Source organism: Labeo rohita, unplaced genomic scaffold (assembly GCF_022985175.1).
Source record: "Labeo rohita strain BAU-BD-2019 unplaced genomic scaffold, IGBB_LRoh.1.0 scaffold_95, whole genome shotgun sequence".
Taxonomy (NCBI): domain Eukaryota; kingdom Metazoa; phylum Chordata; class Actinopteri; order Cypriniformes; family Cyprinidae; genus Labeo; species Labeo rohita.
Window position 1 is genome coordinate 274565 of NW_026129909.1, and position 23030 is coordinate 297594.

General features: G+C 33.7%; 3 protein-coding genes across 3 annotated transcripts; 1 reads left to right on the forward strand and 2 right to left on the reverse strand.

Moving 5' to 3' along the window:
* Window positions 1-1840: 1840 nt before the first annotated feature.
* Window positions 1841-13442, reverse strand: hoga1 (4-hydroxy-2-oxoglutarate aldolase 1). The gene is made up of 8 exons (XM_051105285.1): window positions 13046-13442; window positions 12596-12816; window positions 12151-12279; window positions 11018-11145; window positions 10718-10852; window positions 7674-7770; window positions 2791-2924; window positions 1841-2473 (listed from the first exon to the last, which is right to left on the reverse strand). The coding sequence occupies exons 2-8, from the start codon at window positions 12795-12797 to the stop codon at window positions 2324-2326; spliced, it is 975 nt and encodes a 324-aa protein (XP_050961242.1). The 5' UTR covers window positions 12798-12816; window positions 13046-13442; the 3' UTR covers window positions 1841-2323.
* Window positions 13443-14606: 1164 nt separating this feature from the next.
* On the reverse strand, window positions 14607-15946 carry atpv0e2 (ATPase H+ transporting V0 subunit e2). Its single transcript, XM_051105267.1, has 4 exons — window positions 15741-15946; window positions 15532-15579; window positions 15284-15383; window positions 14607-15186 (listed from the first exon to the last, which is right to left on the reverse strand). Exons 1-3 carry the CDS (start codon window positions 15842-15844, stop codon window positions 15290-15292), a joined length of 246 nt encoding a protein of 81 aa, XP_050961224.1. The 5' UTR covers window positions 15845-15946; the 3' UTR covers window positions 14607-15186; window positions 15284-15289.
* Window positions 15947-18370: 2424 nt separating this feature from the next.
* On the forward strand, window positions 18371-21608 carry LOC127162492 (NLR family CARD domain-containing protein 3). Its single transcript, XM_051105274.1, has 7 exons — window positions 18371-18451; window positions 18561-18647; window positions 18906-19062; window positions 19141-19280; window positions 19385-19451; window positions 19578-19671; window positions 19837-21608. The coding sequence occupies exons 6-7, from the start codon at window positions 19635-19637 to the stop codon at window positions 21606-21608; spliced, it is 1809 nt and encodes a 602-aa protein (XP_050961231.1). The 5' UTR covers window positions 18371-18451; window positions 18561-18647; window positions 18906-19062; window positions 19141-19280; window positions 19385-19451; window positions 19578-19634.
* The last annotated feature ends 1422 nt before the right edge of the window (window positions 21609-23030 follow it).

Consider the following 23030-nt stretch of genomic DNA (forward strand, 5'->3'; position numbering starts at 1 on the left):
TTACCATAAGGTTATGATAATTATTATTATTTTTTTTTTTTTACTTTGAAACAACTATAATTATAATGTTTTGGTATGATAACAGATATTATAGTTTGGTTATACTTGTGATCCACGATGGTACAGTGTTGCCTGAAAGCAACATGTGGGTATGAAATCTTAGTTTTTGTTAAATATGAGATGTGTCAAAACATCAAAAGTGTGATAAATCTGTTTGTTCAAATGTTTGATTAAAGAAGTTGATGTTTTAAATAAATGTATTATTTTTTTCTGCATGAAAATATCAAATGTTTCATTTTGTCCGTTGTGGTACAGTGTTGCCTTGAGGCAACAAACTTTTAACAAATAAATAAATAAAAAAATAATAAAAACGTTTATTGATATTGTTATAGTGTCCAATTTTAAGCAGGAAAAAACATCACAAATATTTTTTTTCCTCATTGATATCATATTGCGTACCGTAGAGGGTTAAAAACAACTGATTTTACTTACGAATGTAATATTGCACTGTCAAAATCTAATATATATATATATATATATATATATATTTTGATTATAATAATATTGTACTTTCAAAATATTGAAAGCATTTTGTTCACTTTAAAACAATATATTTGTTTTTCAAAACAAGGATTGAAACAATGTTGCATTTTCAAAATATTGCAAGTATAGATTTTTTTTTTTTTTTTTTTAAATAGATGGATGTATAACGTTGTTTTAAAATACTAAAATCATTAAATTTTACATAAGAATTTAATATTGCACTGTCAAAATCTTTATAAAAATAATTGTAATTACAAAAATATTGAACTTTCAAAATATTAAAAGCATTTTCCTTACTTTAAAACGATATAATTTGTTTTCAAAACAAGAATATAACAAATTTAGCAATTTCAAAATATTGTTTCCTTTTATTCAAATATGTTTAAAATAATTATTGTTTTTATTTAAAAATAATAATAATAATAATAAATATTTTCCCATTAACCTACAAAAGATAAATGGTTCGAGAATGGATGGATGCATAATAATATTGTAGTTTTAAAATACTAAAAGCATTTTATTTTACTTAAGAATGCAATATTCTGCTGTCAAAATCTTAAAATAATAACAATAATTGTGATTATAATAAAATTGTACTTTCAAAATATTGAAAGCATTTAGCTTACTTTAAAACAATATAATTTGTTTTCAAAACAAGAATTTAACATATTGCAATTTCAGAATATTGCAAGTATGGTTTCCTTTTATTCAAATATGTTCAAAATAATTATTGTTTTTATTTTTAAAAAAATTATATATAATAGTAATATTTTCCTATTAACCTACAGAGGATAAACAGTTTGGAGAATGGATGGATGCATAATAATATTGTAATTTTATTTTACTTAAGAATATAATATCGCACTGTCAAAATCTTAAAAAACAATAATTGTGATTATGATAATATTGTACTTTCAAATTATTAAAAGCATTTTCTTTACGTTAAAACGATATAATTTGTTTTCAAAACAAGAATATAACAAATATTGCAATTTCAAAATATTGTTTTTTATTTTATTCAAATATGTTAAAAATAATAATATATATATAATATATATATTTTTTTTTATCAAAAAATAATATATTATAATATTTTCCCATGAACCTACTGAATATAATGGATAAATGGAAAATAATATTGTAGTTTCAAAATGCTGAAAGTGTTTTATTTTACGCAAGAATATAATATTGCACTGTTAAAATCTTAAAACAACAAACAAACAAACAAAAAAACAAACAAACAAAAAAATTAATAAAAAAAAATATATATATATATATATATATATAGTTCTTTTAATCATTAGGAATCGTTTTTCCCTTTTACTCAAATATGTATATACTACATACTGTACTAAAATATAAAAAAGTATTGTTTTTGTTTACTTCAAAATAAGAATAAGATGTAATTTGCAAGAATGAATTATGCAAAATCACATCCAGAATAGTTCAAAATACTGTACTGAATATTCAATTATGAATTATATTTAAAAACAGCATCAAATGTAAGTATTTGTCTATAACTCCTTAGCAAACAACATAAAACCAGTATGAAAGAAAAACAAACTAGTTATACTGAAATATTTTTCAATAATTTTTCATACAAAAATAGATCAATCCCACACAACCGCTACAGCTTGCAAATTAAAATTTAATGAAACGCTATGAGAAAATCTTAAGAAAATGAATTTAAATTCATGATGACGCAAAAAGACTAATTAGAACATTCTGTTTTAGAACGCTTTGGTACTGTAACACTTTGATTCTGTTGGCCGTCCAGCTTCTACAGCCAACCATTGGAGGAGAATTTCAGTCGAAGCTGCTCTAAATCTGCCTTTGATAAAGGCTGCAACGGGGACCGACACACTCCGCCGTGATATCCGAACCACTCCATTGCATGTTTCAAAGCGGGAACGCCGTACTGCCGAGTTACCTATAAAAAAAAAGAGGGGGAGGGACGTTGCGATTTAATGAATAGAGTCTTAAATCAATCATAGATTCTATTTTACACAAGGTCAAAGGCTTCGTTTTGAGTCTGCTCAAGCCTTTTAGGATCAGCCAATTATGTTTTTCTTTTTCAAAAGCGCATTTACACCATAGTGCGAATTCTTCTCATGGCCTTTGAAGCAAAGCTCATGTTCAGCAGCTCTTTGGGGGGAAGGGTTGCTTCCAATGTTTATCATGCCTATATAGCAGTAAATGTATCTGGTGTATAAATGTGTGGCGTTGCCATGGTGATGTGATGCTCACTGCTGTGTTGGGTTCGATGAGGCGATATTGGAGCTCTCTGGCCTCGTCCCAGCGTCCTGAAACACACAGCTGGGCTAGATCACACACCTGCTGACCCAGGACATTTGCGAGGGCGCACACGCCTCCCACGGCCCCTACAATAAACACAGCCAAATCGGCTCTTAAAGAAACAGTTCACCCAAAAATCACTCGCCCAACAATGGATCCTCTGCAGTGAATGGGTGCCGTCAGAATGAGAGTCCAACACCAAAATAATCCACACAGTTAACTTCTTGTGAAGTCAAAAACTTCATGTTTATAATAAACAAATCCATCACTAAGAAATGTTTAAAGGAGAAGTCCACTTCCAAAACAAAGATTCACATATAATGTACTCACCCCATTGTCATCCGAGATGTGCATGTCTTTCTTTCTTCAGTCGTAAAGAAATTGCTTTTTGAGGAAAACATTTCAGCTTTTTTCTCCATATAATGGACTGATATGGTGCCCGATTTTGAACTTCCAAAATGCAGTTTAAATGTGGCTTCAAACGATCCCAAATGTGGTTGTAAACACTCCAAGCCGAGGAAGAAGGGTCTTATCTAGCAAAACGATCGGTTATTTTCATAAAAAATAATACAATTTAAATTCTTTTTAATCTCAAACGCTCGTCTTGTCTTTCTCTCCCTGAACTCTGTGTATTCTGGCTCAAGACAGTTAGGGTATGTTGAAAAACTCCAATCGTATTTTCTCCCTCAACTTCAAAAATCATTTCAAAATCATCCTACATCGCTGCAGAAGTACAGACCCAGTCTTTGCAAAGTAAACATGCAAAGAAGATCAAACACCCTTAACAAAAAAGGTGAAACAGCGATAAAGGCCGATTTCTAAGTTGAGGGAGAACATGAGAGTTTTTCGACATACCCTAACTGTCATGAACCGGAACAAAAACAGTTCAGGCAGAGTAAGACAAGGTGAGCTTTTTACATTAAGAAGTATAGAAATTGTATTATTTTTATGAAAATAACCAATTGTTACGCTAGATAAGACTCTTCTTCCTCGGCTTGGATTGTTTACAACCGCATTTGGGATCATTTGAAACCGCATTTAAACTGCATTTTGGAAGTTCAAAATCGGGGCAGCATATCAGTCCATTATATGGAGAAAAATGCTGAAATGTTTTCCTCAAAAAACATAATTTCTTTACGACTGAAGAAAGAAAGACATGAACATCTTGGATGACAAGGGGTGAGTACATTATATGTGAATCCAAGATGTCCACATCTTTCTTTTTTAAGTTGAAAAGAAATTAAGGTTTTTAAAGAAAACAATCGAGGATTTTTCCCATATAGTGGACTTCAATGGTGGCCAATGGGTTGAAGGTCCAAACTGCAGTTTCAATGCAGCTTCAAAGGGCTCTACATGATCCCAGACGAGGAATAAGGGTCTTATCTAGCGAAACGATCAATAATTTTCTTAAGAAAATAAACATTTAGATACTTTTTAAACAGATGCTTGTCTTGCATTAGCTGGACTTCATGCATTACATAATCATGTTTGAAAGGTCTTGCATGACAAAGGTGGAAGTACCGACCCAGTGTTTGCACAGCGAACATGCAAAGAAAGTCAAAATACCTTTTAAAAAAAAAGGTAAACCAATGATGTTAGACGATTGTAAAGTTGGACTGAGAGTTTTTTGCACTACCCTACCTTCCTGAAATGAAGTACACAGACGAAAAAAATAACCACACATGATCTTTCTAACGGGATACGTAATACGTGAAGTTGTGCATTTGTGGTTGAAGTATACATTTATTTTATTTATTTTTTTAAATGGCCGATTGTTTTGCTAGATAAGACCCTTATTCTTCGGCTGGGATTGTGTAGAGCCCTTTTAAGCTGCATTGAAACTGCAATTTGGACCTTCAACCTGTTGGCCATCATTGAAGTCTGCTATATGGGAAAAATCCTGGATTGTTCTCCTTAAAAACTTTAATTTCTTTTCAACTTAAAAAAGAAAGATGTGAACATCTTGAATTATCAGGAATTTTTTATTCCCAAGGTCAACTAATCCTTTAAACCAGGGGTCTCCAACCTTTTTTTTTTTTTTTTTTCCATGGACCGGTTATGTTTTAAAAATAATAAAAATTTTAGACAGTTATTATCTATTTAATTATATATTTTAGTCAGTTATTTTAGACACTGTTATCAGCATATGTTGAAGTAGATTCGTTTCTTGTCATCTCTGAGAGAATATGCGGTGTTAATGCAGCATTAGAAAACTTCATCAGTTGTTTTCGGATCAACTGCGATCTGTTTCAGCCCTAATAGATTATATGACAGATCAGAGCAATCTTTTATTTACTAATTTAACATGAAATCATCAAATTGTTACTCCATATCAATCGAATGCAACAAAAGCACAGGACAATCAGAACAATCATTTACGCACAATAAATAACAGAGCATCATATCTATACAAATTTCCCCCAGAATGTTTTTGCGACCCGGTAGAAATTTTAAACCTCTGGTTTGAACTGTGGCTTTTTGTCAAAATTTAAGTCTATAATCCATGATACAGTTAAGGTCAAAAGTTTAAATCCCCCTTTCAGAATCTGCAAAATGTTAATTATTTTACCAAAATTAGAGGGATCATACAAAATACATGTTATTGTTTATTTGGTATTGACCTGAATAAGGTATTTCACACTGCATATAGTCCACAAGAGAAAATAATAGCTGAATTTATAAAAATGACCCTGTTCTTAATACTATGTTATTACCTGAATGGTCCACAGGTTTTTTGTTTAGTGATAGTTGTTCGTGAGTCCCTTGTTTGTCCTGAACTGCCTGCTGTTCTTCAGAAAAATCCTTCAGGTCCCACAAATTCTTTGGTTTTTCAGCATTTTTTTGTGTATTTGAACCCTTTCCAACAATGACTAAATGGTTTTGAGATTCATCTTTTCACACTGAGGACAACTGAGGGATTCATATGCAACTATTACAGAAGGTTCAAACACTCACTGATGCTTCAGAAGGAAACACAATGCATGAAGAGGCAGGGGGTGAAAACTTTGAACAGAATGAAGATGTGTAATTTTTGCTTATTTTGCCTAAATATCATATTTTTTTCATTTAGTACTGCCCTTCAGAGGCTACAGAAGATCCTTACATGTTTCACAGTAGACAAAATAAGTTAAATTTACCCTGACCTTCAAATTCAAAATAATGCATTGTTTTTCCTTCTGAAGCATAAGTGAGCGTTTGAACCTTCTGTAATAGTTGCATAAGAGTCCCTCAGTGTGAAAAGATGGATCTCAAAATCATACAGTCGTTGTTGGAAAGGGTTAAACACAAAAATGCTGAAAAGCCAAAGAATTTGTGTGACCTGAAGGATTTTTCTGAAGAACAGCAGACAGTTTAACTGTTCAGGACAAACAAGGGACTCATGGACAACTATCACTGAACAACAACACCAACAAAAAAAAAAACAGGTAACAACACAGTATTAAGAACTAAGCGTATGTAAATTTTTTAACGGTCATTTTTATAAATTATTTTCTCTTGTGGACTATATGTTAATGTATTTTAAGTGAAATATCTTATTTAGGTCAGTACTAAATAAACATGCATTTTGTATGATCCCTCTTATTTTGGTAAATAATTAACATTTTGCAGATTCTGTAAGGGGGATGTAAACTTTTGACCTCAACTCTAACTATGAACTTAATCAGTGCATATTTTGCACACTGGAGGAAGCGTTATTATGGACTCATATTTTAGCCGGAAGTGACAGACTTAAGTTTAAAACGACTTAAAGATGGATTTGTTTTTTTACAAACACACAGCTTTTTGCTTCACAAGAAGACTAGCTGATGGACTGGAGAAGTGTGGATTACTTGTGGATCATTGTGATGTTTTTATCAGCTGTTTGGACAAGTGATGCAATGATACATTTCTCCAAATCTGATGAAGAAACAAACTCATCTACATCTTGGATGGTGAGTAAATTTTCAGCTATTCTCAGTGAACCAATGGTCCAACATAACCACGTAAAAAAACATTTAGAAAATCACTATGTGATTGACAGATTACTGACCCCTCCCACATAAACAACAAATTGGATTGACAGCCTAACACCACCCGTGCACATGGTAATGGCTTAGTGACTCGCCACCCCCGATCTTTCTGACAGATATTTAGGCGACTTTGATTGTGTTGATTAATTGACAGGCTTCCTAGACGTTCTCCCACAAGCTGGCATTTGATTAACTGTTTTGTCTCCCAGTAAGTTATCAAACCTTGTCGTTATGAGAAAAATGTATTAGGACTGACATATTTCGATTACGGACCACCTTACTACTGCTATTTCTGTGAATGTACATTAATCGGTTGCCCTTCAAGGTGAACGGCAACAATTTGCTTGATTTGTTTTTTATTATGGTCACAAATTGTTTGACATGTCTAACTTGTCACGTTTAAATGATTACTCTCAGTGTACTTTCTGTATATTATGAGGAATTTGAAACAGTTTGTACAGACAAACCGAATAAATCAACTGCAGTGTCTCATAATTAACCTAAAGTCCAAATAAAGCCTATTTTTAGGTCCATTTAAATATTTTTGCATTGTGACATTAAGCAGATCCACATCAAAACTCCTACAACTCTGTTGCCTACTATAAAGCAAAGAAAAAAAAAAAATTGTCAAGTACATTATTAAAGTACAACTGTAGGTATATGTAATGGCATTATGTGTTGTAATACTAATTATTTTTTCATTGTAAATAATAAATAAAAGATAAATATTGTATGACAGCGTGCACCAAGTATATTAATTAATAATAATAATAAGGCTTTGAAAAATATTTGACCGTGTAAAGATTATTAGGATCTCATTCTCACCGACAGCATATGCAGCCATAAGGAAACCAGCAGATCCTGCAAGCACCTGGAAATCCTGTGATCTGGTTTTCCGCACAATCAGAGCTATTCTGGTGATCTGTTAATTATCAAATATTAAAGTGTTTTGAGGTGATAGAAGAGGGTGAAAAAGAGACTGAAATATGAGACTGTGAAGAGAAAAAAATGCAATTATTGCATTTTTACATCTAATTTTTGTTGTTACAAGAGAAGGCAATTTAGCATGGCACAAAATCTTTAACTTCAAATACAGCGATTACTTGTTAACTCGAGACAAAAAGTAACAAAGGTGCGTCCATGGAAAATTCTGTTCACTTATGTGTCTGAGAGTATTTCGAGAAAAGCACCACATGGGGTAAAACTGTCAATAGCAGAATAAAAGAAAAAATAAATGACAAAGACTTAATGCATTCGTTAAACATGAACAGTTCTTTCTTGTCATCGAATCTGATTGGCTGAGAGGAGTGCAATATTCTAGTGATAACAGCACAGGTCAATATTGCTGTAAGGTGCCTTCTGGTGTCCTGTACATAAATAACTCATTTGCCATTATAACTTAACTTAAAAATGACTATGAAAGGGTGTGTTATATTAGGCTAAGTTTGTATATTTATAACAAAAACATTACTTGGCTCTTTAGATACATTTTCTAGATTTTTTTTGTAAGTTTTGTGAAGGAGGATGTGTGTTATTTTGCTATATCCCATGCACTGCTCATTAAATTTGAATGAGAATAGAATGTAATCAAATCATAAAATATACAAATGTTGTTCTCCTATTAATATTTTGTTAAATAAGATTTAACAATTTGACTGTATTGACAATTTAGTAATAAAAACTATTTTTTTATTTAATAAAAAAGAAGAGTTTGTCCGTGTCCCTTGAATGGTTGTCCACCCTTTTAAATTGACAAATTTTCATCTCTTGAGTGGCGGGAATTTCATCAGCTGAGGTGAGTAAGTTGTTGACTTTTTTAAATTGACAAATTTTCTTCGTATGAGTTTGCTTGCTTGCTTTTCCTAAGCCTAACATGTCCACCCTGTCGGCATAAAATATTCCTGAAGTGTTTAGAATACAGTATTTTTAAAATTTCTAAGATATCTAAAATATCAAATTCTCTTCAACAACCAGACTAACCATTTAGCTAGTCACAGTTTTGACTAGGAGACTTGATAGGGTGGACGTACAGATGACAGGGTGGACATGGCATTTGTTTGTAGTTAATATTGCTAAATTATATTTATTATTATTATTTTTTTTTTCAGAGTTAAATAAATGTTTCATTGTCATAATTTGTCATGTTTTGTGTGTTCTGCTTTATGTGTCCACCCCATCATGTGCCGGTCCACCCTGTCATCTTGATATTTTAAAATAGTATTTTAAATAATAATTAAATCATATCTATATAATCCAGTGTGTTCAATAGCTAGGTGTGGGGGCAATAACATGCAAACAAAAAACTGCATTCAAATATATATATATATATATATATATATATATATATATATATATGTGTGCGAATTGTATGAGTTTTTTTTTTTTTTTTTTTTAAACACATGGTTTACAAGAAATCTTTAATGTATTTATAATTTTACCTTTCAGAAAATATCATTTGCATCTTAATATTGCAATGAAAAATTATTTAACAGTAATATATATTTCCATGACAGAGTGGACATATTTTATGTTTTATGCTTCAAATAATGGTCCATAATTATATATATATATATATATAAAATTGTGTGGGAGCTCAGCTAATAAAAGGTTTCTATAGTACTTGAGTGTCTACTATTTATGACATGACATAAAGCAAATGGGAAATTAAGACTAAAATTTTTGAGTGTTGTGAGGGCTGAAAGGCACTCTATGGTCATATCCACCCGACTCACCATTTGTATCACTCCTCTTGCTGTATTTCTCACAGTCTCTCGCGAGTGTCATGGCAGATGCCCAAATCCGCTATAATTTAATAAATCACTGGTATTCAACCCTGTTTCTGGGGACCCAATGTCCTGCAAAGTTTATTTCCAACACGCTTTAGCACACCTGGCCTGTGACTTGTTAACTGATCTTGAAGACCTTGATTAGCTGGTTCAGGTGTGTTTGATTAGGGTTGGAGCTAAGCTCTGCAGGACAATGGGTCCCAAGGAGCAGGGCTGAAGACCTAAGTCATAAATAACACATTTTTTGTGTCATGGAATGTAGTTTTAATTTTTTTTTAGGCGAGAAAAACTTGTTTACACTTCAAATATGTGATTTGTTAATAAAGATAACGACTATTTGAAAATTTGCTTCAGAGTTTTTGGAGATTGAGCTCCAGGGCGTCAGCGGCAGTTCAGCCCTCATGAACCTGTCGAGAGCAGCCTCACCTCGGCCGGTTTTTCTGATGTCTCTATAGTGGTTAAACATGAGATATAATTAGTTTTGGGTAAATCTAATGGGCAGTCTTTGCTCTCAAGCTATTATTTGTGCCAAAGCAAATAGGTTTAGCTGAGGGCAAAATCTCATCACGTAATTTTTTATGTATATTTAATAATGTATATCAGAGCGCTGCCTTTGTACTTTTGACTGAATTGCTGAGCAACTTTCATGATGGCTGCTGTTGTTGTTTATCAAATACTATTATTCAATAAATAATATTTTATATAAATAATAGTTGTATTTAATAACAGTACTTAGTATTGGGATACTGTGTACTGTGTATTACTGTGTATACAATAGAGGATTTTTAAAGACACTCTGTTGTTGTTTATTATGCTATATAAAGACAATATTGCACTCATAGCTGTGCAATATGGCTCTATATTGGCACGCTGTGATTATCTACGGCCGAATCACAGCCGTGCCAACATACAGCCATATTGGACTGTTTTTTATGTGATATTGTTCATATATATATATATATATATATATATATATATTATGTATGTATTAATATTTTGTATATATATATATATATATATATATGTATGTGTGTGTGTATGTATTAATATTATATATAAAATACATATTATGGTTGCTCTTACATCTCCACCACTGTCTTTGAGGCCGACAATATTTGGATGCTGGGAAAGCTGAATTATTGCATCCACTGGCAGGTCGAGACCCGTGTTTGCTGGCACACTGTACAACACAATTGGCACTGAACTGGAATCTGCCACCTTGGAATTGAGGAAAGCAACAATGCATTTTAATAAGACAAAGTGTGAAGCTCAACCACAATTTAACTAAGTGAAAATGCAAATGAGCGCAGAACGATATGCATAATGTCCACAGTTCCATTTCATCACAATGCGAAAAGAACAGTCTTTGATTAAATACAATACCTTGGTGTAGTGGTTTATGAGAGCTCGGCTATCCATTCGACCGCGGTAAAAACAAGGTGTTACAACTAACAAACAATCAGCACCTGCGTCTGCCATTTGCTGGCTCATTTGGATCGTGGCTCTGGTGGCTACAAGGACAGACAAATAAAACATAACAAATGTTATTTAGTGTGTAAACATTATCTTGTATATGGGCCATTCTAAAGAATTGGTGCAAAGTTAGTGTTGGAGAGTTGGAAACACACTACAAATACAAAATACTAAAAAATGTTATAACTGTACTAAAATTTTGTGTATTTCCCCCCAAAAAAGGATTATTTGATTAAAATAACACCCAAAAAACAATGATGTCACTACCGAAACTTCACTAAATGTTTCATCATGACTGTTTCGGTAATGACAGTTTTATGGGATAACACCCAAAAAACAATGATGTCACTACCAAAACTACCAAATGTTTCAGTTATGACTGTTTTGGTTGTGACAGTTTTATGGGATAACACCCCCCAAAAAAAACAATGACATCACTACCGAAACTTCACTAAATGTTTCATCGTAACCGTTTCAGTAGTGACAGTCTTATTGGATAACAACCAAAAAACAATGACGTCATTATGGAAGCTTCCCCAAATATTTCGGTCGTGATTGTTTTGGTAGTGACAATTTTATTGGATAACACCCAAAAAACAACAATGTCACTACCAAAACTACCAAATGTTTCAGTTATGACTGTTTTGGTTGTGACAATTTTATGGGATAACACCCCCCCAAAAAAACAATGACATCACTACCGAAACTTCACCAAATGTTTCATCGTGACCGTTTCGGTAGTGACAGTTTTATTGGATAAGAACCAAAAAACAATGACGTCATTACCGAAACTTCACCAAATGTTTTGGTCGTGACTGTTTCGGTAGTGACAATTTTATGGAATAACACCCAAAAAGCTTACTGATATTTTAAATACTATTGTGGGGTTCAATAGAGAATAGAATGATCTTAGTAAACATCTAAGATTTTAATACATAAATGCTTTTTAAGTGTTTTTTTTTTTTTTTTTGGTTGTGGGACAGCAGTTTGCACCAATTCTGTAGAATGGCCCATATATAAATAAAAAAACAAGGGCGACTTACATTCACAGCCAGATCCAGCCATGACTACTTTGTCTTTTGGCAGCGCCTGTTTAACTTTTTTCACCACCTCAACCCTTTCCTCCGGTGTCAGGTATGGATATTCCCCATTAGAGCCCTGCACGACAAGACCTGTCAGTGCAAAAAACAGAAAGATATTAAATTAGACCTAAGTATGAGGAAAAATGCTGACATTTTTTAAAAACGTCCACTAGTTGAACTGCAAAAGTGGACTTTAACCCTAACGGCACAAGGTTTATCATCTCACTAACATATGTTAACTATTGTCAGCATAATGCTGGGTCACACAAAATCTATATTACAGTATACAGCATAATAATAAATGTTGCATGTTTTATAATCATCATAACATTTATTTTCAATTAATGCTGCATAGTGTATTAATTATGTGTTTAATTTAATTGCCAAACAATAATGGCAAACCCACCTCTGAAAGGTAAGTTGCTGTACTTCCTAAGATTGTCATCAAGTCTTTGATAATCCACATCTTCACTCTGAGTGAATGGAGTAGCAATAGGAGGATAAATCCCACTTATATCAAGCCTCTTCCCGGCACTTTTACTTTTATTTCTCCATGTTGAAACAGATGATCTTCTGCACAGAAGACTGAAGCTTCTTATTGCAAACATGCCGCTGGTTGAGATCCGTCTGTAGAAAAGAAGTGGTTGTGGTTAAAGGAAAAATGTGGACTAAAGCAACCATGCAGTTAATAATCAACCCAATTATCAACTCTAAATACTGACGACGTTTGGGAAAACATTTGGATAAACTAGTCATGCTAAACAGACATTAATGAACTAAAGTATGTGTGCATTTAGGCAAAATCTCAAAATAATACACTGACTAAATAAATCTGAGACTACTTTGTTTTGCATACCTGGTTGCTGCAGCAGAAGTTCTTATTTGCTCTGTCTTGACAAGAAGCGTTACAAATGAATGTATAACCTCGTCGTTATTACTGTTTATTATTATTCTATTATCGTATCTGAAAAAGAGAAACAGCTTAAAGTGTCTTTTGGCGTCACTGACTAAAATCCGTATGCCACACGATTCCCACTAGTGTGAGCTTTTAAATATTAATTACATGGTCCTGACGTTACTTGAAACTTCTTGAAATGTTCTGTCACTTATTGTAAATAATTGTTTTGGGATACGTCACCAGCGCTTGACCCAGAGCGTGTGTAAAAGTCAGCTTCCGGGAGTAAAAAATCCCTTTCATTTTCCCCTTGAGGGAATTCACTTTGAACGACAACCTAAAAGCTGTAAACACAGATATGCCCTGAGCGTCGACGTTGTTTATGAATGATATACACTTCAGCTGAAGCAGCCATTCCTCGTTATTTGATTTTTTTAAACAATTTTTAACAGCGCGATTACTAGTAAAAACTACACTACCCATAATCCTACAGAGAAATGTCGACCAATCATCGAATAAAACCTCCACAGTGCTCCGCCCACTCTTAAAGCACTGCGAACGTCGCATGTTTTTTTTTTTTTTGTTTATTTTTTTTTTTATTACGTTGTTCGCAACGCTAGTTAATTCAGTCCAAGATGTTAACTACACAGTCTTTTACATTTTTTCTATTTTTAATTTCAAAAATTGAATTGCAATGAAAAATACCTCTTAAACCAAGGCTGAAAAGGTGGGACAGCACTGTTGTACTCTGTTGGCTAAACTTTAATTAATTCATAAGCATTAATATTTATAGAATTTACATGTGCAACGTTAAAAAAATGAAAATATATAAAACATGTATTTTAGTTCTTCCAAACAGATCACATTTAATCAGTCTCGTACAGAACACAGATGAATCAACAACTGTCAAAGACTTTTTGCTTTTTTTCTTTCTTAGAAAGTATTAATAACTGATCGTTTTGTAGTAAAGATAATAGTACAAATTTGTACAGTTCTTCTGCTCAAACCTATACAAACCTTTCCACTTTTCTGACATTAGACATGCATTTTTGCTTGTTTGCTGGTTGTATGGTTCCTCACTGATATGAACTGTGGCCTGACACATATTATTTATAAATCAAACATTCACCAAGTTTGTAAGCTCACTCCTATGTTGTGTCTCCAGCAGTCAACTTTTGAAGTGGATCAAAACCTTTCATCAAAGTTGTCCTAAAACCAAACCAATACCTGTTGTTGTCTTAGGACAGCTTTGATGAACTTGTTTGATCCACTTCAAATGTTGATTACTATATACTGCATTTCTTAAGGTCAGCCAATAAATATCTATTACAGAACTTCAGTAGATTCACTCGCTTTATTTTGTGCTTATAAAACACTGGTCTGTATGAGCAGGATGTGTGGATCACTGCAGCCATCTACTGGTCAATTAATATAAAATAACAAAATCTGTAAAATTACAAAAGAAATGCATTCATGTTAATTGCTTTGAGCAAACAAAGTAACACGAAACACATGCAGAGCATTCAGTAGATTCACTCGCTTTATTTTGTACGACACAGCTTCAAAATCTCATATGATTACGTAAAACATCAACAGAATGTCAATCACATTTGCAAATAAAATCAATAATAAATACAAAAATAATTTAATCAGGTAAACATGGATACAGTGTCACATGCAAACAAGGACAACATAATATAAAACAAACTATAAATAGACTAACATGTGCATCAATGCAAAACAAAACAAAAACATTAACTCACATACTCAACTCTCAAGCCCAATTTATACTTTACACATCCAAAGCACACAAACTGATTTCCTTATGGTTTCTTTAAACATCACAAGAATATCACTATTACATTTCTTTGTACATTTTTAGAATATTCTGTATATTATTTCCAAGTTTTCTATTCATTATGTTACGTAATATGTGTAAACAAACATAAAATCATTCGTTTTGTAACTGAAAACCTTTTTTTAATGTTAAAACTTGTGTCATAACACAAACATTGTTCCCTTGGAGTCGATTCTTCACTATTTTGGGGGTTTTGTTGACTGTAACAGAAAAAGCCTGATCAGATAAATCTTCCAAATGACACCTGCAACACATAAGAATGAGTCATAAACATCTCAATAATTATTGTATGCTCATAAATCCAGTTTATATTAAATAAGCTGTTATGAACGCAAGTTTACCTCCATCTACTCCCAGAAGTAGCGCAGATACCATATGGTCTCATTTTTAAGCTGAGGTCCAAAGAGAGGATTTGCTTGGGCCAGTATTGCTACTAACCAGCTGCATTGGATATGAATACAGTAGTGAATATTCATAATAAACTGTATGCTATTTCATTTAAGTCACAATAGCAACAGATAAATCACAGCAAAACGTTATTTTGCAATGAATGTGGCAGTATTTTCCCAAAATGTTTCATTATACTCACAATAAATAGCAGCAAACGGCGGTCAGCACCAGACTGGTTATGATCACCCTGTAATGAAACCGTTACATCGAAAATCAAGGCTAATGCTATACGGAGTAACATTGAAATGGCATTTAAATGACACAGGCTTTATTGTAAAAGAACGGATGCGTTTAAAGATGGATGAATGAATGAATCGCTCGGCCTGTTATTCCAGCATCAGTGCTCACCCTCTGTTTGGTCCTTTCGGTACAAAAAACGGGGCGACAACCCCGACCAAACCCCACAGCGTGGTGAAACAGATCATCGGTAAAGCCAGCGAGTGCGACACCATTGCGACACTTGTGCGTTAGTCCGGAAATATACTATAAAGATATCAGTGTCCAATTCAATACGGCCCGATCTCTCGCTAATCCTTAGCTCACGCCTGAGTGATCCTGATTGGACCGATGCTATACAGCGTCTGGACGCTATTGGTAGAAAGGAGTTGTCACTCAAATCGAATCCTCGCTCGCTACTGACGTCACACACTGTTTTTGAAGTATTTACAATGAAATCGCCTATAGTTTTTACGTATGTTAGTGTTAAATAGATTTAATGGGATTATTGTCTTCTCGTAGTATACAGCCTTTGGTAGAAATGATGGAATCACCACACTTTGAAGATCACAGATATCACACAAAACCTTTCTTGTTTAATAATCAAACTGGTTATGTAAAACATACCTCAAGTCATTCTAGTCATTCAGAGTTGAGGGGAAAAAATATGGAATCATCAGCCAAAAAAAAAACAATAAAAACAAAAAAAAAAAAAAAAAAAAAACAAACAAACAAACAAACACAATTAGTACTTGTTTCTCCTCTGTTTTTTAATTAATTAATTCATTTTTTTTTTTTTTTTGAACGCTTTGGGACATGGAAAAACAATATTCTTTGTCAAGCTGGTTCCAACTTTACTGAATAGCGATTGACAGATCAGTTTTGAAAGTTGGAGCCTTTTCATGCATCAGTCCAATAATAATAATAATAATAATAATAATAAACATAAAAAACATCTAAATATTTTAAAATATATAAAGTTTTAAATAATTACTAAAACATTTAGTCATTTTTAATAATATTTCCAAATAACATTTAATATGAATAATTATGTAAAACAAATTGAAAGTTGTGTAAAAAATTAAAAATATAATTCTATATAATATTTAGATGTTTTTATTTTTTTATTTTTTACACACAAATAATTTTTTACACATTAAATAAATGCTGTCTTTTTTTTTTTAGCCTTTTAGTGATCAAACAATCCTGAAAAAAAAGTATCACAGGTTCCAAAAAATAAAAAAAAATAAATAAAAAAATACAATACCCGTTCTTGTCTTAGGGCAACGTTTTCAACATTGATAAATAAATCTGAATATTAGAGTGATATGATAAAGGATCATGTCACAATAAAGACTAAATTTAGCTTTTTATCACAGGAATAAATTACATTTTAAAATATGTGCACATAGAAAACAGTATATATATACATATATATATATATATTACTGAGCTTCACAAAATAGAAAGTGGCTGTAAGAAAAGAAAAAAAAAATCCCCATTTCCACCATCAGGGCAATAATTAAGAAGTTCCAATCAACTAAAGATGTTACAAATCTGCCTAGAAGAGGACGCGTGTCTATATCGTCATAACGCATGGTGAGGAGGAGAATGTGAGTGGCCAAAGACTCTCCAAGGATCACAGCTGGAGAATTGCAGAGATTAGTTGAGTCTTGGGGCCAGAAAGCCTAAAAAAAAATTCAAATAGCCCCTACATCACCACATGTTGTTTAGGAGGGTTTCATGAGAAATCCTGCTCGCTCATCCAAAAACGAACTCCAGCATATTCAGTTGTCAGATACAACTAGATCTTCAAATGGGACTGGCTTCAATGGTCAAATGAAACTAAAAAAAGAGCTTTCTGGCAGCAAACACTCAAGATAGGTTTGGTGCAAACAGGAATAAAAAGTACCCCATGCCCACATTTAAATAAACTGCTGGATCTTTAATGTTCTGGGCCTATTTTTCTGCCAGAGATCCTGGACATCTTGTTTAGACACATGGCATCATGGATTCTAGCAAATACTAAGAGATAAAAAAAAATAAAAATAAAATAAAAATCTAAACCTGACTGCCACTGTTAGAAATCTTATAATAGGCCAAGTTTAGATATTTCATCAGGACAATGATCCAAAACAAACACAAAAATGTGGCAAAATGAAGCTTCTGCCATAGGCGTCCTGACCTGAACCCTTTAGAAAATGAGTGGGGTGAACTGAGGAGCACCAACACGGAGCTGGGAACCTGAAGGATCTGGAGAGCCACTGGAGAACCATTTATTTCATAATGAGATTTTCCCCCTATTTTTTATCTTTTTATTACAATATTGAGAATTGGTATTGGTATTGAGGGTGGGGAGAGTGCTGGTTATTCACTCCCATCTACTGTTATTCACAGCCATCTACTGGACAATTCATGAAAATGTATAAATAAATAAATTATACAAAAATATAAATAAATAAAATATCAGCAGCAGAACATTAAACACTAACCGATCTCTCTACATCTGAGCATCTACAAACCAGTCTGACTTTATTTCTTTGATACAAAATGTATTATTGAGAGAAACTCTGTATTAACAGTTTTTGATGCTGAAGTTTTATTGAAAATAATAATGTTTGAAGTCACTATTGTGGAGATAATAGTTTGCTTTAGGTGGGCTTTTGACCCTTCACTTTTTAACACTAGTTTTTCTCTGTCTGCTGTAACTGTGTTTCTAAAGCATGTTTGTTATTCACTGTTAAAATATTCCACTCATATCCTGTAGGGGGAGCAAGTGATGAGGAAGTTGACAGAGAGACGTAAGTTTGATATGTTACAGAGAGCTGCTTTTAATTATTCAGGTAAATAACACTCAAAGTACACCTGTGAGGAAAATATATTCAGGGGTTATAACTTTAAATAATAAAGAATGAAATATAATATTAAGAGACTCAAACTCCTCCCTTTCAGGTGACGCATGAAAGTGAACAGCAGGATTACAGCAGGATCTGTTTTGTCATATGAGGAAGTAAACTACATTAAGAGAGTAAAAACACAGTGAGTATCACAATTTCACAATCATCTTTGAGAACCAAAATCGATTCTGACTAAAGGGAAGTACAACATTAAGCAGTATCATATAATTTGAAAGTTGTTTAAATGACATTAGGAGAGAAAACACAGATTCTGTAAATTGTCGGATTCCACCTTTACTTTCTTTAACACAGTGCTTGTCTGAATTTGTAATGCTGTTTGAATGAATAATTTGATTCTGTGTAAATAATGTCAGGATGAAATTGTTTTTCATGTGTTCAGGTCATTGCTGTGGACTGACTGATGAGACAGAGGTGGATTTGAGAAAAAATAATTGCTGTGATGATTCATAACTCACTCTGTGGACCAACATCTGTTGTTTTTTTTTTTTTTTTCTCTGAAGAACATGAAACAAAATAAAAATAAAGACAGTCAAGTGGTAAGAAAACTTGAAATGTGTTACATTTTAATACTCTGAAACAATAAATGCATACTACAATAGCATTTTTATTTATAGTCAGATTCAGAGGGGGAATCAGATTTACCTGGTAGAATGAATCTCCTGAACCCAGCTGTGTGTTCATGAAGAGTGACGTGTCAATGTTCTGGTCAACCAATTGGATTCAGTTTGGGAGACACAGCTTCTGCTGATCTGAGGTATTGATTAGTTTATAGAATAAAATACATATATATTAATTTATTTGCTGATATGCATTAAATACATGAATACATATTTGCAAAAATATTTAATATTTGTTTAGCTACAGTCAAAAACATAAAGGATCAGAATCACATACATCAAAGAAGAACTTAGACTCCATTTTCAAGGTTGGTTTTGTGTGTTTGTGTATGTCCATCCCAACACAATAACCCTCTGGGTAATAGCATTAAGAAATTAAGAAATCTGTGAAATCCTCACTGTAATAGTCATTTTTACTTTCCTACACACTTAAGATAATTTCTAGGCCACTTTAAAGCAGTGTGAAGATCACACTGATCATCCTGAGGAAGATGAACCAGGCAGACCTCGCTAACACACTACAGACCAGTAAGAGCTCTGGATCAGCAGATCATAGCCTGTATTTTTATTATGAACATTACTTCAGTTAGTAATGTTGCTAATTGTAATGACACATTCTAATGTCTCTCAAACCTATAAATACATTTCTAAAATATTGCTCTGCCAATAACAACAATTATTTCCTTTGCTCAGAAATGATGCCTGTGTATCAACAAAAACTCAAATCCAGACTACAGGACAAATATCAGAGAATCAGTGAAGGAATGTCCAATCATGGAGACTCAACATGTCTGAATGAGATCTACACAGAGCTCTACATCACAGAGGGAGGGAGTGGAGAGATCAATAATGAACATGAAGTGAGACAGATTGAGACAGTGTCCAGGAGACCAGAGACACAGGAAACACCAATCAACTGCAATGACATATTTAAACCCTCACCTGGACAAGACAAACCCATCAGGACTGTGCTGACTAAAGGAGTCGCTGGAATTGGAAAAACAGTCTCTGTGCAGAAGTTTATCCTGGACTGGGCTGAAGGAAAAGCCAATCAGGATGTTCATTTCATATTTCCACTTCCTTTCAGGGAGCTGAATTTGATACAGAAAAATCTTAGTCTTGTGGATCTTCTAAATCACCTTCACACTGAAACCACACTGAAAGAATTTAAGTCAGCAGATTATGATGATTACAAAGTCATGTTCATATTTGATGGTCTGGATGAGTGTCGACTACGTCTAGATTTCCAAAACAATCGGAGCTTGTCTGATGTAAAAGAATCAGCCTCAGTGGATGTGCTGCTGACCAACCTCATCAAGGGGAATCTACTTCCTTCTGCTCTCCTCTGGATCACCTCTCGACCAGCAGCAGCCAATCAGATCCCTCCTGAGTGTGTCGACCAGGTTACAGAGGTACAAGGATTCAACAACCCTCAGATTTATGAATATTTCAGAAAGAGAATAAATGATCAGAGTCTGGCTGATAAAGTCTTCACACACATCCGATCATCAAGAAGTCTGTTCATCATGTGTCACATACCAGTCTTCTGCTGGATTTCAGCCACTGTTCTAGAGAGGATGATGGGTAAAGCAGAGACTGCAGAGATTCCCAAGACTCTCACACAAATGTGCACACACTTCCTGATCTTTCAGACCAAATTGAAGACACAGAAGTATGATGGAAAATATGAAATCGATCCTGATCAGGCTAGAAAGACTATTCTGTCTCTAGGAAAACTGGCTTTTGAACAGCTGGAAAAAGGGAACCTGATCTTCTATGAGCAGGACCTGAAGGAGAGTGGCATTGATGTTGGAGAAATGTCAGTGTACTCAGGAGTTTGTACCCAGATCTTCAGACAGGAGTTTGGACTGCAGCAGGGGAAGGTGTACAGCTTTGTTCATCTGAGTATTCAGGAGTTTCTGGCTGCTTTATTCAAGCTGCTGTCCATTTCTGAACAAAACACAGGACAGCTGAATGAGTTCAGGTCACCAGTGACCAGTTTACTGAAGGGAGAAGTGGACAAGGCCTTACAGAGTGAGAACGGACAATGGGACCTTTACCTCCAGTTCCTTCTCGGTCTCTCACTAGAGTCTAATCAGACTCTCTTACAAGGCCTCTTGAGAAAGACAGTAAGCAGCTCTGATATCAATCAGGAAACAGCTGAATACATTAAACAGAAGATCATGGAGAATCCCTCTCCAGAGAAATCCATCAACCTGTTCCACTGTCTGAATGAACTGAATGATCGTTCACTAGAGCAGGAAGTCCAAACATACCTAAGCAGAACAAGTTACTGTAGTCTTTCTGGAGTTGAACTTTCTGCTGCTCAGTGGTCGGCTCTAGTGTTTGTGCTGTTGAACTCAGAAGAAGAGCTGGATGACTTTATACTGTTGAAGTATGATGCATCAGAAGAATGTCTCCTGAGGCTTCTGCCAGTAATCAAAGCATCTAGAAAGGCTGAGTGAGTATTTTACAGTGTCTTTGTTTTATTGACTTTATTGTATACAATAGGCCTTTGTTTCTCTACCATGTTTCATATTTGAAACACTGAGCTAACATCATAGAGTACTCTGATGAGTTGATGAGTTGAATCAAGTGTGTTTGATAAGAGAGATTCATCCAAAATATGTAAAGTTGAGGTGCCTTCAGGAACAGGGTTGTGACTCTCTGATACTACATATATTGGATTGGAATAAATCTAATAATACATATGTATAATAATTCCATGTCATTAAATAAAAAAAAAATTGAAAAACTGCATCTTAGTAAAACTGTGGAAAAAGAGTTTTAGTTAATGCCACTCGAGGAACAACAGGTGCACGTAATCATGTGACAGCCATAATTTCATGACACTTTGTTTGTACATCAGATATACATATGCAGAAATCTTGACATTAACCATGTTTAATTTAATGTTTAACAGCGTTAAGCAATTTCTTAATTAGCAAAGTATTGTCTGGTCAGTTAATCTCAGCCTCAAATGGCACACAAACCATCTGATGAATGTTGAATGGAAAAAACAAACAAACTACACAGCACTAACACTTTACACAACTTCCCAGGAGTAAGGACTATGGCTAATGCAATGCCACTTTTTCAGAACCTATCCTGATCTGATACCAGAAATTCTGAGTACCAATATCGATCTGATACCAGCACAGCTTTTTCAGTGTAGAATTTCTGTTCCTCAGTGTGTGTTGACTTGATCATCACTCTTTTGTGTGTTATACACAATCTGCTAATTCTAGACAACTTCATTATAAAGAAAAAAATATCATAATCTATAACAAATATACTATTGAAAACTAGATTAGTGGATAATTCAGTAGCAAAATTATCCACTAGCATTAGGAGTAGCATTTTATAAAATCTAAACTTATAAGGGAGATTTCCCGGACAGAGACTAAGCCTAGTCCTAGACTACAATGGCCCTTTAAACCAGACTAACAGAAATCTGCTTTCTCAGTCATGGTTTTAAATATTCTTAGACTTGGTCTAATCCAGATTTCAGTAGGCCGATTTCCTGGAGGAAGACTTGAGCTACTTCAGGACTAAATTGAGGCTTAAAATAAATACCAGGAGGCAGGTTTAACTTCAGATTAACATTGTGTTTCCAATCTTTATGTAGCAAAATTATTACTATTCTTCAATACACAAGGTTGATATACACAAGGTTGAACATTTTATAATAGTATTTATAGTAATAAAAATCTTCTCTCAAGCAGTTATTTGAATATTTATGGGAGTGTTTGGGTCCTATTTGTTGAGTCAAATCTGAAGTCATTTCAGTTTGAGTCTATTAAATCTATTAAAATGGGACTTGACTCTGAGTCACTCTCTGTGCCTGGTTTAATAATTCATATCTATAATATGTATTTCATCTGTGT

Bases quoted from the DNA above. Each gene is read 5' to 3' on its own strand.
- hoga1 (XM_051105285.1), bottom strand. From the start codon at position 12,797: ATGTTTGCAATAAGAAGCTTCAGTCTTCTGTGCAGAAGATCATCTGTT. The intron at 7,771-10,717 runs GTAAGAGCAACC...GATAATTAACAG, and splicing joins TCAAAGACAGTGGTGGAGAT to ATCACCAGAATAGCTCTGAT. The intron at 2,925-7,673 runs GTGAGAATGAGA...TGTTTATTGTAG, and splicing joins TATGGCTGCATATGCTGTCG to GGGCCGTGGGAGGCGTGTGC.
- atpv0e2 (XM_051105267.1), bottom strand. From the start codon at position 15,844: ATGGTGTCGCACTCGCTGGCTTTACCGATGATCTGTTTCACCACGCTG. The intron at 15,580-15,740 runs GTGAGCACTGAT...GTTTCATTACAG, and splicing joins CCGAAAGGACCAAACAGAGG to GGTGATCATAACCAGTCTGG. The intron at 15,384-15,531 runs GTGAGTATAATG...TATCCAATGCAG, and splicing joins GCCGTTTGCTGCTATTTATT to CTGGTTAGTAGCAATACTGG.
- LOC127162492 (XM_051105274.1), top strand. From the start codon at position 19,635: ATGAACCAGGCAGACCTCGCTAACACACTACAGACCA. The intron at 19,672-19,836 runs GTAAGAGCTCTG...TCCTTTGCTCAG, and splicing joins CGCTAACACACTACAGACCA to AAATGATGCCTGTGTATCAA.